This window comes from Paroedura picta, chromosome 8 (assembly GCF_049243985.1).
Source record: "Paroedura picta isolate Pp20150507F chromosome 8, Ppicta_v3.0, whole genome shotgun sequence".
NCBI classification, from domain to species: domain Eukaryota; kingdom Metazoa; phylum Chordata; class Lepidosauria; order Squamata; family Gekkonidae; genus Paroedura; species Paroedura picta.
The window spans coordinates 27,747,990-27,763,921 of NC_135376.1; the positions used below are offsets into that span (position 1 = coordinate 27,747,990).

Sequence of the window (15,932 nt, forward strand, 5' to 3'; positions counted from 1 at the left end):
ATCAGGGTTATCTGTCTCTGAAACCGTGCCTGATCTTCTCCCCTCTTGTAGTTTTTAACAGTCTAAGCTTGTGTCAGTATCCCTTGCTAGGCAAGCATAGCAGGGCTGTTCAGCTATCTGATAATAGAAGGGGACAGTGTGCATGGCCATAAGAATACTGCCACAGGGTTCTGCCAGTCTTCCACTATCACTCAGCATTATTCCTGCACCGATAAAGAAGCAGTCTCAGCATCTAAAATCCAACACTGGCCTCAAGGTCTGCATTTATGGCATTGCTCTATCAGTGCCTGAGTGTATTTTGTGCCATCACTGTGCAGTAAAAGCAGAACTGCGTTCTAAGGGCTGATTTATTTCTAAGTTGTTTTTCATGTGGTGCTGCCAAGTAGTTGAAAAGAATAAGAGTTGGTTTTTATACCCCACTTTTCACTACCCAAAGGGTTCTCAAAGTGGCTTACAATTGCCTTCCTTTCCTCTCCCCACAGCAGACAGACACCCTGTGAGGTAGTTGGAGCTGAGAGTGCTCTGACAAGATTGTTGTGTGAGAACAGCACTATATCAAGACTGTGACTAGCCTGAGGTCATCCAACTAGCTGCATGTGGAGGAGTGGGGAATCAAACCCAGCTCACCAGATTAGAAGCTGCTGCTCTTAGCTACTACACCAAGGCCTTCTTACACATTACATTCAATCACATGAAACTCTGAAGCCTGCTACTTCACAGCAAAGCAAAATTTGTAAACGGGTGACTCACAGGCACAAAAGGCATGAGGTGTTTTTATACTGTTTTCCCCCACAGTGAGGACTCAAAGGAATAAATTACATTTTGAATAAAACATAACAAATGGCGCAATGCTCCAACATCATGGGGAGGAAGCTGGAGTTCAGTGGTAGAGCACCTTCTTTTCAGGCAGAAGTTTCAGTCCCTGGCCTCTCCAGTTAAAAGAATCAGGCAGTAGATAATGTGGAAGACCTCAATCTGAGGCTCTAGAACAGGGGTGGTTAAACTGGCTCTTCAGATTTCCATGAAGTACAATTAGCCTACCAGTGTGTTCCCAGGGGCTCATGGGAATTGTAGTGCATGGACATCTGGAGAGCCACAGTTTGGCCGCCTCTGCTCTAGAAGGCTGCTGCCAGTCAGAGTGGACAATACTGGCCTTATAGATAAATTACTTGACTCAGTAGAAGGCAGCTTCCTGTGTGGGCTAGTTCTGGATCCAGTGTTATAGCCAAGGTAGTAGGCTGTGAGTTCAGGACCAAGAGCCCCATGACTTTGTATATTCCTCAACTTAAATACCTGTAACAGAGGAGGGGACAGAAGCTCAGGACAGGACTCATTCAGCTGGATGTTCCCAGCCTCCGTCTCCTGATCCTCTTCATCTTTTTCTCATGAAATGCTCATCCATTGGAACTCCCTCCAAGCCACAAACACTTGCAGGATTACCTTGCAGACATATATTTGGGACACAACAATGATTGGGGGAGGGGAGATTGGCAGAGTTAGGCTCCCTCACCCATCTTCTTTGCTGCAAATCAGTCACTTGTTCCTAACAGCTTCTTTACTTGGAAGCAGCTGCCTTTGGGATTTACATACAAGTGTTTCTGTTACATGTTTTTTGGGCTTGTTGTCTTTATGTTATATAAACATTTTATCCATGTCTCAAGGAATTCTTTACATAAATGTTCTCTGATTCCCAGCCAAAAGCTACATCTTTTTCAAGTATATACAATCTACTGCCTCTGAGATACGTAGTTTAAGAACCTCTCAAGGGGCTTTCCAACCTAATGAATGACTGGAGTGATATATTTTTAAATTCCTGACTGCCTTACCTTTTGTGTGTAGTTTTAAATGACTTTGTTGTTTTAATATCTTAAAAATCATCATGTAACTACAAGGCACCAGTTTCTCAGGAATAGAACTAGAATATGCTGAGTGAAATTGGCTAAAGGCTTGTCATTTTGTGTCAGAAGCAACTTCATGAAATCCAATATTGAAACTTGCCTGAAATTTATGTGAAAAGCAAGAGTTGTGACTTATTTTGTAACATCATGAAAGCAGGACATTGTGTAAAATGAACATGACTTTCCCATACTGTGTATTTTTTAAAATAAAACCGTCTAGAACACCATAAGACAGAAAACTAATAAAGAGTTAAGTGCATTACTTTTAATATTTCTGTAGTATTTGAGAACATGGTGGAAAATACAAAATGGGTTGCTTCGGTCAGTTAGTTAGCCACTGTCTTCATATAGTGGCAGAGTGGAGATATAAATGTGGAGGCAAAACAGACACAAGGTGGATTCCACAGTACATGCCAATACAAACAACAGGATGGGACATCCACAGTGCAATAGGATTTGGGCTGCAAAAATCTGAAACCAAGCAGAAATTTAAAGCTAAAAACACTTCAGCATTAACATTATATATTAAATTATGCAGAGCAGAATCACACAGCAACAGATAATATGCACTGTACACAGTGGCACAGTTCACAGTACAGTCCCTTTACCAGAAAGTCATTCCGAACCATTTTAAATACCATTATACACCATTGGCCCTATACTGCATCTGAGATGTACTTTCTCTGGGCCTTGATAGGGAGGTACATTGTAGAATTACCATCCTGAATATACATAATCAGCCAGGGCAGAAGGTTATATATAAAGAGGTCTCTACAATATATCTCTGCCTTGAGTAACAGCTATTGATTTTAAAGCAATTTCAACTAGGTTCAACTTATTGTTGAAATTATTGTTGATCAGTTCAAAGTCTAGAACTATTGTGTAATGTGTAATTTGTATGTTTGACCACGGATGAAGGCCATTTGGCTGAAATGCATATAATCAGGGTAGTATATTGTCATTAGAAAATATTGAATAATTAATATTTTTATTCTGTTCTGAGATTTTGGGCCTATACATTGTTTTTAACCATTTTGTTAAAAAAATGTATTTTTCATATAATTGATTTTAACTTTGTATGTGGAGAATATGAATCATTAGGCCCTTATATTTTGAGTTTTCTAGCCTTTGGTTCTTAAGGCTCAAGTGAGTGATACTATTGTGATGATGCACACAGGGAGAGGTGGATGGTCCTGGAGATATGAGGGATCAAGACCATGAAGGGCTTTTTAGGTGATAGCCAATATTTTGAATACCTTCAAAAGTGGATTTACTTTTCAGGGCCCCAAACCTAGCTCCAATCACATCTTCTGGAGCATAGAACATAATTATGTTTTATTTTCATTCACAGCCCATCTTTCTCCCTGGGAACCATGATAGATTATAAGTAGGATTCTAAAAAGATGACACCCGACAGCATATTTTATTATCCAACCTCCAGATATTTCTCGGTTAGCTCTGGACCGATGTTCTGAGGCTATGATCAGATGGCCAAGGTAGAACAAACTGATATGGTTGAGGCTGGGGTCATCTGAGAAGATTGATGCCCTCCCCCAGGTGTGAGTAGCAGACTGAGTTATCTTGACCTCCTTCCTTGCCCCTCCGGTAGTGGGGATGGGTGGTGGTGGGGGTGGTTTCTGCCTGTTCTGGGTTTTTATGTCTTTTAATGGGTGTTTTAATGGGTTTTAATGACACTGTAACCTGACAAGAGCTGGCTTTGTAAGTGGCAGGAAATAAATCAAATAATAATAATAACAACAATAATAATACTGAATCAGACAAGATGAGGTAATGCTGATTGGGAAGACTGATATTCAGATTGAATTCACTTGTCCTAGTGGAAGTGCCATTGGCTTTTTTAGAGCAGGTAAAGCTCTTGGGGGGTACTCAAGGACCCTGCCTTGCTGTGTTAAAACTGCATTTGATTTGTCAACTTTCTTATAATCCAGACTCAGTTGTTCTGGCTATGCTGAGTCATGCTTCTGTAACCCTATAGTTGGGTTACTGCAATGAGCTCCATATGGGGCTGACCTTGAAGTCAACCCAGAAACTACAACTGGTCCAGAATGCAGCCACTGGGAATATATTTTGCCCATTTTGAAGCTACGTTGGCTTCTTCTTGTTCTTGTTAGGTGCGAAGTCGTGTCCGACCCATCACGACCCCATGGGCAATGATCCTCCAGGCCTTCCTGTCCTCTACCATGCCCCGGAGTCTATTTAAGTTCACAATGAGTACTTCAGTGACTCCATCTAGCCACCTCATTCTCTGTTGTCCACATTGGCTTCTAGTCTGTTTCAATTCAAGGTGCTGCTTTAAAGCCCTTTACAACCTGGGACTCATATTTTTGAAGGACTATTTCCTTCCATATGTTTCTGTGTGTCAGCTACTGACATCAGGCAGCCATCTGCTGACTAACCCACCACTTAGGATGGTCCGTCTGTCATCAACTAGAGCCAGGGCCTTTTCCATTGTGGCTCCAACTCTGTGAAACATGCCGCCTGAAGATGTGAGCCCCCTTCAGGAGATTTCAGGAGGTGCTGCAAGATTGGCTTGTTTGCCAGGGCTTTTGAGGGGGCTAAAATGATAGACATATTTTAAGAGGGGAAGGACTTGCTAATTTATCTTTGGCTTAGATGAGGATGTTTTAATCATTGTAAGCTGCTTTGAACCAAGAGGAGTTATACTTGAACAAATAAAGATAAAATGAAAAAGTATCTGTTTTTGACAACAAAACAACGGGTGTAGGAAATGGTTTCTCCTGAATAAGTTACTTACTGAATTATCACATCAGAGCTTTGCTCCTTCTACAAGAATGCCCTCTTAAACAATTCTGATTTGCACATTTTGAAAAACAACAGATGTGCAGGAGCCTTCCTAATAACCTCAGGTAAACTGCTCCATGACATAGGAGCCATCACGAAGAATGCATGTGAACAAGCAACTGCTGATTTTACCTGTTTGTAATGTGACATCTTTAGAAAGCTATGCTTGGATAAGTGAATCTCTGACAGCAGAACATAGCAGGAGTCCTGCAGGGATGTGGTTCCAAGTACCGTTGGAGAACATACCTAGCAAACTGTTTATAGACTGTTTTATATATTGTTCTTTGTTCCTATGTAAATCGCCCTGAGCCTTCGGGGAGGGCGGTATATAAATATAATAAATAAATAAAATAAATATGAACTATCAATTGAAAAAAAGTAATATTGACAGAAACAATTGTCTTGATTTTTTGAGACCAACTCAAGCAATAATGTGAGAAGGAAAAGACTTTGGAGAACAACACTTGAGGGAAATGTTTATTATCCTTCAAGCCATTATTTGCAAGGGCATTTTTTTTTGCATGTGGAACTGCATGTAAACTAGGAAAATTGCAGTAACAGTCCTCAGTGACAGTGCACAAGCTTTTGCTGTTGTTGCTCATATTTTGCTTATGAATGCTTACTAGGCTGAGGCCTAGGTATAGAATTTCATCCTATACCTAGGACAGGGGAATAGCTGTGGATTATGTCACTGGTGAAAGCAGGGCAAGAAAGAGGAGGAGAACTATTTATAACAGCTGAAACAGTTTTTTGAGGATTTACACCCTGTTTTGGGTACTTTATAAACCTTGGATGTGGACAGTGGTGCAAGCCCAAAGGCTCTTGGCTCCCACCCTGTGCTATCACGTAAGCCAGCCAATGAGTCCAGGACTGGCATAAAATATAATTCGTTTACAGAGTTATTTTTATTTATTTATTTAATAGTCCCCCTTCCATGCCAATGAGAACCCAAAGTAGCCTACATAATTATCTTCTATGTCCTCATAATAACTTTGGATGTAGGCAAGAACTGAGTGTGTGTGATGTATCACCCAACAAGCTTCCATAGGAATCTGAACAGGGATTTCCCAGATTCTAGTCCGAGACTTTAACCACTACAACATGGTTATAGTTCTCGTATTTATTTATTTACATGGGGTAATTTATGTTGAGTTTTTATTTTATCTTAAGATATTTGAGTCTCTTTGGGGAGAAAATTGGGGCACAAATTCTTAAATAAATCAAATAAACCATCGTGGCAGTTTCTGGTAACAGTGAAAAGCACAATAGGCTTAAGAAATTTGGCAACAGCTCAAAGCAGTTGCAGCAATATTTGTGGTTATTGTATAGCTCCTGGGCATATGGTGTCCTAATTCCCGTGCCAAGGCAATAACAGCCTTAGATACTAAAAGGTTATTCATATCCTTTAAGTATCATGCTTATTTTCATGCATAAACACTGTATAATTCTTATACACAGAAAATCAGTCCTGTATGCTATATACAGATGCAATATTAGCAGAATCCAATCTGTTTTTTTCTTTAGCCTTTAATAGTTTTAATAGAACAAGATTTTTTTTAAGTGAGAAAAAATATTTCTATTTTTAAATAACCTAAACATTAGTTTTCATTATGAATTTACAAACATAAGCTTTCTAAGACTACAGAAACCAAATCATTAGTATAAGTCATACTGAATACTGCATACTGAAATAAAATGAAGAAAAACTGATAATCTTTACAAAAGTTATAATTCTGCCAAAATAGAAGTGAAATTGTTATAAATGACAGGCTTAAACATTATGGATGACACTTAATAAGGATCAAAGAAGAGCATCTGACTTCAACCAGGGCCAGAGTCTTCTCGGTCCTGGCCCTCACCTGGTGGAATGAGCTCCTTGAAGAGATCAGGGCCCTACCTGAACATCCACAGTTCCACAGGGCCTGCAAAATGGAGCTCTTCCACCAGGCATTTGGTCGAGGCCGATCGATCCAACAGCATTTACTGGGCCCCTAGAAAACCCCTACTCATGTACAGAATCCCAATCCAATGTACCTATGGAATCATAGTTAGCAAGTTAATTGTTGTCACTATTAGTTCTAAAACTGTTATATGGAAATGTTACAAGAATATTACAGAAAATGTTATCATCAGTGAGACTGTTTATACACTGGGAACTTCACTGCCCCACCCCCCCATCAGGAGCACAGATAGGGGGTGGATGAGGTGCACCAGGCGAAATGCTCCCCCATGTGGGTGCAGGAAGAGGTGGGGCAACCTGCCATGACTAAAACTCCAGCCTGCGGCCTGGCATGAAACCTTCAGTGCATAAACGGTCTTATTGAAACCACTGTTGTTATTGTTTTTACTCGATGCTATGAATTATGCTGTACTTACCTTATGTTCTATGTAAACTGCCCAGAGCCAAAAGGGAGGGTGGTATAGAAATATAAGAAATGAAATATTAAATAAACTACATTAACAAATTACTAATTCATTTGTTGACTTGTTGCAACATCTGGAGTATAGGCTGAGAAGGGACAGAAACAAACAAAAAATAGGTGCCAAAACTAATTGAGTTGCTCTGTATTAAAGGCAATCTTGACACTTAGAGCTTTATTATTACAGCATGACAATACATAGGGCACTGTGTAAGATTAGAGAAATTAAGCCATATGTCCTTTACCAATGGAAATGATAACTGTTCATTGGAAAGCTATAGCAGACAAATAAAAGCTCATTGTTAGAATAATACTTTGCCTTCAATTATGATGAAAAGAATCAGAGTACTGAAAGCTTGATCTGACAGCTTGCTTTAACAGGAACTTTTCTTATAAAAGGAATTCCATTGGTATCTCAATTCTTACCTGTGAAACCTTTGGGATTCCAGAGACTCTGTGATACTATAGTGGGGCACACCCTGCACTTTGCAAGCCCAGAAATTAAAAGCTGAAAAGACTTCAATTTAAATCAGGCTCAGAGCCTGTTAGCATCGTTCAAGGAAATTAAAATTAAATAAAATTCCGACTCAAGGTGAGCAAATTTGGTGCACCATGAGAAAGTCTTAGAGGTTAGAAGCAGTTAAGAACTCTTTAATGAATTGCATAAGGTTAAAGACTTTTGGTACTGCAAGTATTTGTTCAGGTTATGTTATTTGAAGCATATTGGTTCCTTGACAATATTCAACATTGCCAGTCCTTCCCTACTGCTGTTGGGCTTCTTAGACCTTTGTAGATTTTGCTACAAGCAGTCTTATCAAGGATCAATGTAAGCCTATATAAACCTAGAAATGGACAGTATGTGGGAATAAACAGTGTTCCTGAGCCTCTTGCTAAACTTAAAAAAAAAAAAGCAAAATCATCTATATTCATTTTTAGTCATTTGCAAGTGCATAAATACAATGGTCCTATCTTCCAAAGTAGTTTCAAAAGTCAGTTATAAAGGAGCTTCATTTTTAATCCAGCTAAGCAAACTTACTACGTTTCAGTACCAGTTTAGTGCTGACCTTCACTTGTGCTTTAAGATAGAATTCTTAAGGGCAAAAGATTACTTTGCTTATTTATTTATATTCCACAATTATCCCCAGTGGGGCTGAAAGCAGCTTTGTGAAGAACAGAGTTCCACCTTAAAAATATGAATCCTAGCAGCAATTTGGGTCTGCCTTCTCCTGGAGACCAGAAGAACCCCAAAGGAAAAATCCTATCTATAGGCGAGAGAACTTCTATATGATATCCAATTTAGCTTTATAATTAATGTACCACCTAAAATTAATATTCACCTTTGCTAGTTAACCAATATACTTTTTTTTTGCTTCTACTCTGTATTCCAAAAGATGCATGCGATACAAATAGCACTAGGGCATATCCAACTAACTGTTGGTGCTCATATATTTAAATGGAGAAGCCCCATTGCATTGTTGTCCAGACATACATTGGTGTACCTACAAGTATAATTAACATAATTAAGGCTGCAATCTTATGCACGCTTACCTGAATGTTAGTCCCAATAAACATTTCTCACTGTGTTTATGTTTATCTCTCTGTAGCATCTTCATTCGGTTTTTAAAGTATTACAAGCCATAGGCTTTGGCCCAGGTTATGTTATGCCCGACAGTATCCCCTCTATCCGTTTTGTGTTCTTGCTTAGCCTTCATACTGATGAAACGTCTGGTGAACTCAACAACTTCTCACTACATTACTTTTGCTTCTGTTAGTCCCAATAGAGTTATTACATCACTGAAGTTTATTTACTTAAGTCATTCAAGCAGGAACAAGTAATCTGTATGATAGCCTCTCACCTTCAGGAAATTCAAGCTGTTTGCTGGGTGTAGTTTGAGGATGGAAATCCTTTCCTTCAAACATACATATATAACCCATGTCATTTTTCACTTAACATTTGATTTCTATTTAAAGGTTTAGAATTTAGGGCCTAGGGATCAAAAGGACACAGAGCATGGGCAGTCAGTAACATTGCTCACATGAATAGCTCCACCCACTCAAAAAGGGGAGAAAGTATTGGATGTGCAGTGCCCATTTTGTGATCCCCCATATAAGATCTGCTCAGAAGATCTGCCAGTATGTTTTGGATACTGGCAATATGAATTCGAGTAATATTTCACTGTTTTTAATTCTGTGACATCTATATGCAGTTTCTTCTTCAGAGCAGACTTAAAAAAACAACAACAGTGTAACCCAGGCAGCGAGCTCTCCATCCAAATGGAAGCATCTGTTGTCCAGAATAATAAGTTTTTAAAAATGTTCAACAAAATAGAGAGTGAATGAAGGGGCAATGGATGCTCAATGTGAGTATTTCTTTGCCTGATATGAGATGAAAGTATCACACAACAATTTTGAAGGGATGGCATCCAAAGACATGTGAGCCCCATAGTTTCTGAACATTTGGAGTGGTTTTAACGTGACAGGCTTGGACCTTCCTCACATGAAGAGCCAAAGTGAGAGCTAGTGTGGCATAACAGTCTAACCTACCTCAAAGGATTATTGTTAGGATAAAATAATGGAAAGGAAAACAACATAAGCTGCTTTGGGTCTCCATTGAAGAGAAAGGCAGGATAGAGATGAAGTTACTAGGTCAGAAAGATACTTTTTCTTGAGGGTGGGCGAAGGATGATTTTTTTAAACAGAGTCCAATATTTCCCTTATATTGAGTGAGAAAATATTTTGATTCCACTCAGTTCACATGTAGCCCCAAACCAGGGTTTATACAATGATTTGAAAGTGATGGAATTGAAAGCCTTAGGAATTTACTGTTCAACTACTTACAGGAAGTCGGTACATCCTTGTGGCCTTAATTGGGCTATGATGGTGGCCTTAAACCTCTCTGATAAGCAGATAGATTATAATATTTTATTTAAGATTGTTGAAAGTGTAATACTGGGCACAAATAAAGCTTCATTATTATATAAAGTACTTGCGTCAAAGCCCATTCCTAAGAACGGGCCTTGAAAGTGTTTTTTCCCCTGGCCCCTGGTCAGGCAGCTGGGGCGGGCGGGGGCCGGTCAGCTTGTTAGCAGGGCCGGGACAGAGCTCCTTAGCAGGCAGTCAGTAGGTCAGAGGTCCTCGTTAGCAGGCCCTCCATCTTGACCCTTTGCCCAGGGCTCTTACCTGCTGTTGGCTCCAGGCACTGAGGCGCGTCTGAGAGCAAAAGAGGCTAGAGTCCAGGGACAGAGGGCGGGAACTGCAGGGGCAGGGCCAATCTGATTGGCCCTATTCCAACTTGGACGCCGGACATGTTCCATCCCCCAGGCTGTTTCAATTTATAAGGATAAGACTTATTAAAAGGTTTTTGTGTAGGGTGAAGCATATTTTGTATAGATATAAAGGATTTAGTGGTGTTTCTACATTTGGGAAATTCTGTAATTTTATCAATGTTTAACTGGAGTTTTTATTATAAAAACAGAGTCAAATAGCAGCTAAACGAGCCAGCCTGGCCCAGGAGTCGTGGTTAATAAATTTAAATAAATAAATGTCTTTATTTTAATACAGCCTCATCACTGAGACTGGAATCTGGAAGTGGAAGATCTATCTTTATGCCAATCTTTTTTGGTAAAGCAATTGGCCCAAGTCAGGGATGTCACCTGAGGCAAACTGCTGAGGTCAGATTGGGAACATTGCAGTCTTCAACTGTTAAATCTGTTGTTTGGATAGTTTCATGGTGTCAGACTGTAAAACACTTATCTGTTTATTATCCTCAAGAATAAATTCTAAGTACAGGGTCATGTGTTCCCACAAGAAATCTTGGTAACAACTCATTCTGATGGATAAGTTGAAGGACTGCAATCTGGATTTTCGGATAGTTAGGTGGATAGGGAATTGGTTAGAAAACCGCACTCAAAGAGTTGTTGTCAATGGTGTTTCATCAGACTGGAGAGAGGTGAGTAGCGGGGTACCTCAGGGCTCAGTGCTAGGCCCGGTACTTTTTAACATATTTATTAATGATCTAGATGAGGGGGTGGAGGGACTACTCATCAAGTTTGCAGATGACACCAAATTGGGAGGACTGGCAAATACTCCGGAAGATAGAGACAGAGTTCAACGAGATCTGAACACAATGGAAAAATGGGCAAATGAGAACAAGATGCAATTTAATAAAGATAAGTGTAAAGTTCTGCATCTGGGTCAGAAAAATGAAAAGCATGCCTACTGGATGGGGGATACGCTTCTAGGTAGCACTGTGTGTGAACGAGACCTTGGGGTACTTGTGGACTGTAAACTAAACATGAGCAGGCAGTGTGATGCAGCGGTAAAAAAGGCAAATGCCATTTTGGTCTGTATCAACAGGGGCATCACATCAAAATCACAAGATGTCATAGTCCCATTGTATACGGCACTGGTCAGACCACACCTGGAGTACTGTGTGCAGTTCTGGAGGCCTCACTTCAAGAAGGACGTCGATAAAATTGAAAGGGTACAGAGGAGAGCGACAAAGATTATCTGGGGCCAAGGGACCAAGCCCTATGAAGATAGGTTGAGGGACTTGGGAATGTTCAGCCTGGAGAAAAGGAGGTTGAGAGGGGACATGATAGCCCTCTTTAAGTATTTGAAAGGTTGTCACTTGGAGGAGGGCAGGATGCTGTTTCTGCTGGCTGCAGAGGAGAGGACATGCAGTAATGGGTTTAAACTTCAAGTACAACGATATAGGCTAGATATCAGGAAAAAGTTTTTCACAGTCAGAGTAGTTCAGCAGTGGAATAGGCTGCCTAAGGAGGTGGTGAGCTCCCCCTCACTGGAAGTCTTCAAGCAAAGGTTGGATACACACTTTTCTTGGATGCTTTAAGATGCTTAGGGCTAATCCTGCGTTGAGCAGGGGGTTGGACTAGATGGCCTGTATGGCCCCTTCCAACTCTATGATTCTATGATTCTATGATTATCACCTGATAATTTGATATTTTACATGATAAGACTAAGGAATAATATACTTTCTGAGCATATCAAGTTTGTAACCTTCTTTGCCTACTGGAAGTTAATGAGTTCTTACTTAATGACCAGAATTTGCCACAGGGGGTGAAAAAAGAAAGGAACATCTTTCCTGGTTTAATATATATTCTTGATTTTTTCACCATTTAGAAGATCTAATGTTGGCTTTAAACAAAGACACACAAATATGCAATAACTCCTTCATGAAAGGGAGAACGATAAGACCCAGAGTCTCATACTGTAAAACATGAAAGATGGGATATGAAGATTGGGAAAACGAGCCTGTTTCTTCCCTGTAAAAGGTTTAAGTCATACAGAACAATTGCTCACTGAAGAGCAACCTCCATTTGGTGAGATCAGATTTACGTCTCCCATTGTGTCATCTGGAGTTGATTTTGATATAGTCTCTGATTCAGAATAAAAATGAGAAGGTTTTGCGGTATCACAGATGATGACAGAGTTGATGAAGCCTACATGAAGAGATTCAAGAACGGAGCCTTGAAAAGGCAACATGGCAGTGTTTCCCAATGGTTTAGTTATGATGCTCTGACAATGTCTAGACATTATATATGATTTTTTGGGGTCCTAGAAGCTAAGAAAATCTGATTTCATTTATTTCCATGTGTAAAATAAGGTAGTGTTTTGAATGGAATATGTTCTGTCTATGGTAGTAGCTCAAATGGGCGTAGTTCATCAATTCTAAGATCAGGTTTGATGGTGTACAGCAGCTTTTCTCAACTTTTTTACCATTGAGAACCCCCTGAAACATTTTTCAGCCGTCGAGAAACCCCAGAAGTGGTGCAATCGTACATAAGGGAAAAATAGGCTCATCATTGGCCATTGGGGAGGGCGATAGGTTGACATGACCGTATATGGTCATATCACCTGAAAAATATTTAACAAATTTTAAAAGTACGTATATTAAAAATTAATTAACTCCCACCCATTTGGGAAACCCTTCCAGAGCTGTCAAGAAAGCCTGGTGTACAGTCAGAGGAAGAATGATTTGGAGGTTGATGAGGCAGCAGTATCTGTAACTGCTCTATGAGTGGTATCATATTTGGTTAAGGGCCTTAGGAGTGGAGAATGGGCAGGGTTGGTCCGGGTGAGGGCCCAATCGGAAAATGCAAAGTGCCTTCTTATTGGGCCCTCACCTGGGAGTCCCTGCCCCCCCATAGGGAGCAGGTGAGAGCCCAAGCAGAAGACGCGACACACCTTCCAGTTAGCCCCTCACCCACGAGTTCTAGACAGTTGTGAGGTGCAAAGTGCCTCCCATCCCGCCCCCCTCCACAGGGAGAGTTGGCCACAAGCGGTAAGCTGTGGCTTCTGTGGAGGGCGAAGGGAGCTGGGGATGGCTTTCCTGGGCCGCGGAGTGCACCCGCCACCTTGCAGAGGCAGTGGGTGCGCTCTGCCTGCCCCGGGGAAGCCACAGCTTCGGTGGGGGGGAGGGGGCCAGGGAGGGTTTCCCCGGGCCCACAGAGTGCACCCATTGCCTCCCCGGGGCTCTGAGAGTGCTTGGTGTCGGGGGGGGGGTTTCAAACAAATGGGCTTTCTTACTAACAGGCTTTGAAACCTATTATCATCATAAATTTCGTTTTTTCAAAATGTCAAATATACTACTCACATTGTTATATGGATAAGGAGAGGGATTCTATTAATTACTAAAATTCTTGGCTTTTTTCTAAGACCAACTATCTTGGGGAGGGGGGAGAAGTTGCATTTTCTGAGGATTCTCAAATCCATGGCAAACTAGGAAAACATTTGGATAGATTATGGATAGATTCTTGAAAGCTTACGCCTTGAATAAATCTTTGTAAGTCTTAAAGGTGCTATTGTACTCTATTTTTGTCAGGAAAACATTTGTATCTGCTCCTTTAAGAGCCTGATTTTTCTTTGAGAGGTTTGTTATTCTGCAGAACATTAGCACTGTGGTATTTTTCATGGCTGCAGAAACAGTCAGATACTATAAAAAGAAATATCTATGAATTATATTGTGGCAACATAGATCTTACTAATATGCCAAAAAGATTATCCATTAAGAAAGACTGAATGCTTGTTTAAATTCTCTAAAGCAGTTCTCTTCTAGTTAACAAAACACAATACCCCTATTAGAACAAATCTACACCTTACAGGAAGAACCCATCTTTATTCCTTTCTGCTCAGTCTTCTTCCTTCTGTCTCCTTCTTCGAAGCTGGAGTTGCAGTTGCAGTTTATTAGTGAAGAAGAACTGCTTCCAGCCTATTTCACGAGCCAATTTTGTCATTTCTTCAGTAATCTGACCACACAAATTTTGCACAATCATTTCCCACAGGTCATCAGAGTTGCATAGCTATTTATAAAAGAAAATAAAATGGTGTTAGTAAGTCTTAAAACGCTATCCTGACACAAATCCAGCTCCCATATCAGGACAAAATAAAGGAGGGGAGAAACCTCACACCAGTTTTGAGCAGGATCATGATAGAAACAATGGACAAACATAAGTAAAATTAACAAAAGTGTATCCTGATAAATTATATCATAAAGCAGAGTAAGAACAGTGAAGTATTCTATATTGTGAAACTGACAGGCCCACCCTCCCCCCATAGGTGAGGTGAAATTGCAATGTTAATAATGGGGCAGGGGAACCCATTGCCACATGTAAAATTCCATAGGGAAACTAGGTAGTGAATGTCTAAGAATGTACTTCAGAGAAAATGCATGTCCTCACAAGGGACAAAAACACAGAAATGTGCGAGCGTATGTCCACCTTCCTGTATGGCCAATTAAGTGCGCTTAAAATTGCATCTCTGTTTTATTTTTACACATGGTGCTACACTAAGAGACTCAAAAGTCTAAAGTAATATCTATGATGAACTCAATATCTCTGTCTCAAAAGTCTAAAGTAATATATATGAACTGCTGTCTAGTTTCAGCCTTCACAAAATTATCTCTATTATCCATAGGGGCAAGTCTAACATATAGTTCATGATAAATATAACCCATTTAAAGACCATCATTGTTTTCTCCCTGAAATAAAGACAGGTACATATAACCATACCTGACACTCTGTCAGTGTAATAATATACACAGGTGTTCTAGTATAAGGCCACTGGAGTAACTATACCCAATATTGCACTGTATATTGTAAGACATTGAGGATTTTGTGGTGGCAATGAAACTGCTGGCAGTATCTATAGGGCAAGGTCTTACAAGCAGTCATTTGGGTATCAGCCACTGATTTTGAAATGCAAGCCTTATATTTGACTTCTGAAACTTAAAATTCAGTGAACTGAAGGGCTCAGTGTAACTGTATAGGTTGCCTATACAGTGCTTTATGGATTATCTTAGTAACTGTTTTCTCTAGTTCATTCAAAATACTCAGGATAGGAGAAACATGTGATGGTGGTTTATATGGAAACATCTAAAATCAGCACTGGCTGGTCTGACCGGCAGCTTCTCCCCCAGGTCAGAGGTAGCTAGCATGCTATCTGGAGATGCCTAGAATGGAAGCTTGACTTTCTGTATACATAGCTTATGATCTACTGTGGAGTTTTTGCACCTCTCGAAGCTACACTATTCCAATCTAAAATAGAAGCAACATATACAAATTACCACTCTTGTGAATATCTTGTTTTTTTCTGCTTCATCAGCACCTAGGTGCCTGCCAAAATGAAAACTTCTACTGTTTCCTGAAAACTCCCATGCCTGGAGGCAGGCAGACTTCAAGGAAAAAATAATTCCAAAACTGGATAAGGGCCATCAAACAAGATCTGTTCCCTTGATAATTTGTCACTGATGTACAATGGGTATTTTCAGAAG

At 40.2% G+C, this 15,932-nt stretch overlaps 1 protein-coding gene across 4 annotated transcripts in view; it reads right to left on the bottom strand.

The window, feature by feature from the left end:
* Positions 1-1,958: 1,958 nt before the first annotated feature.
* FBXO36 (F-box protein 36) overlaps positions 1,959-15,932 on the bottom strand; it is a 43,625-nt gene continuing 29,651 nt past the window's right edge. The window contains exons 4-6 of one of the 4 annotated variants that reach the window (XM_077348823.1): positions 14,264-14,463; positions 7,098-7,114; positions 1,959-2,369 (exon numbers count right to left, since the gene is read on the bottom strand). In XM_077348823.1, the coding sequence (XP_077204938.1) occupies positions 14,293-14,463 (171 nt within the window). In that variant the 3' untranslated portion in view covers positions 1,959-2,369; positions 7,098-7,114; positions 14,264-14,292. Of the gene's footprint in view, positions 9,129-14,258; positions 14,464-15,932 lie in introns of all 4 variants that reach the window. The other 3 variants (XM_077348820.1, XM_077348822.1, XM_077348821.1) reach the window with 3 other exon arrangements.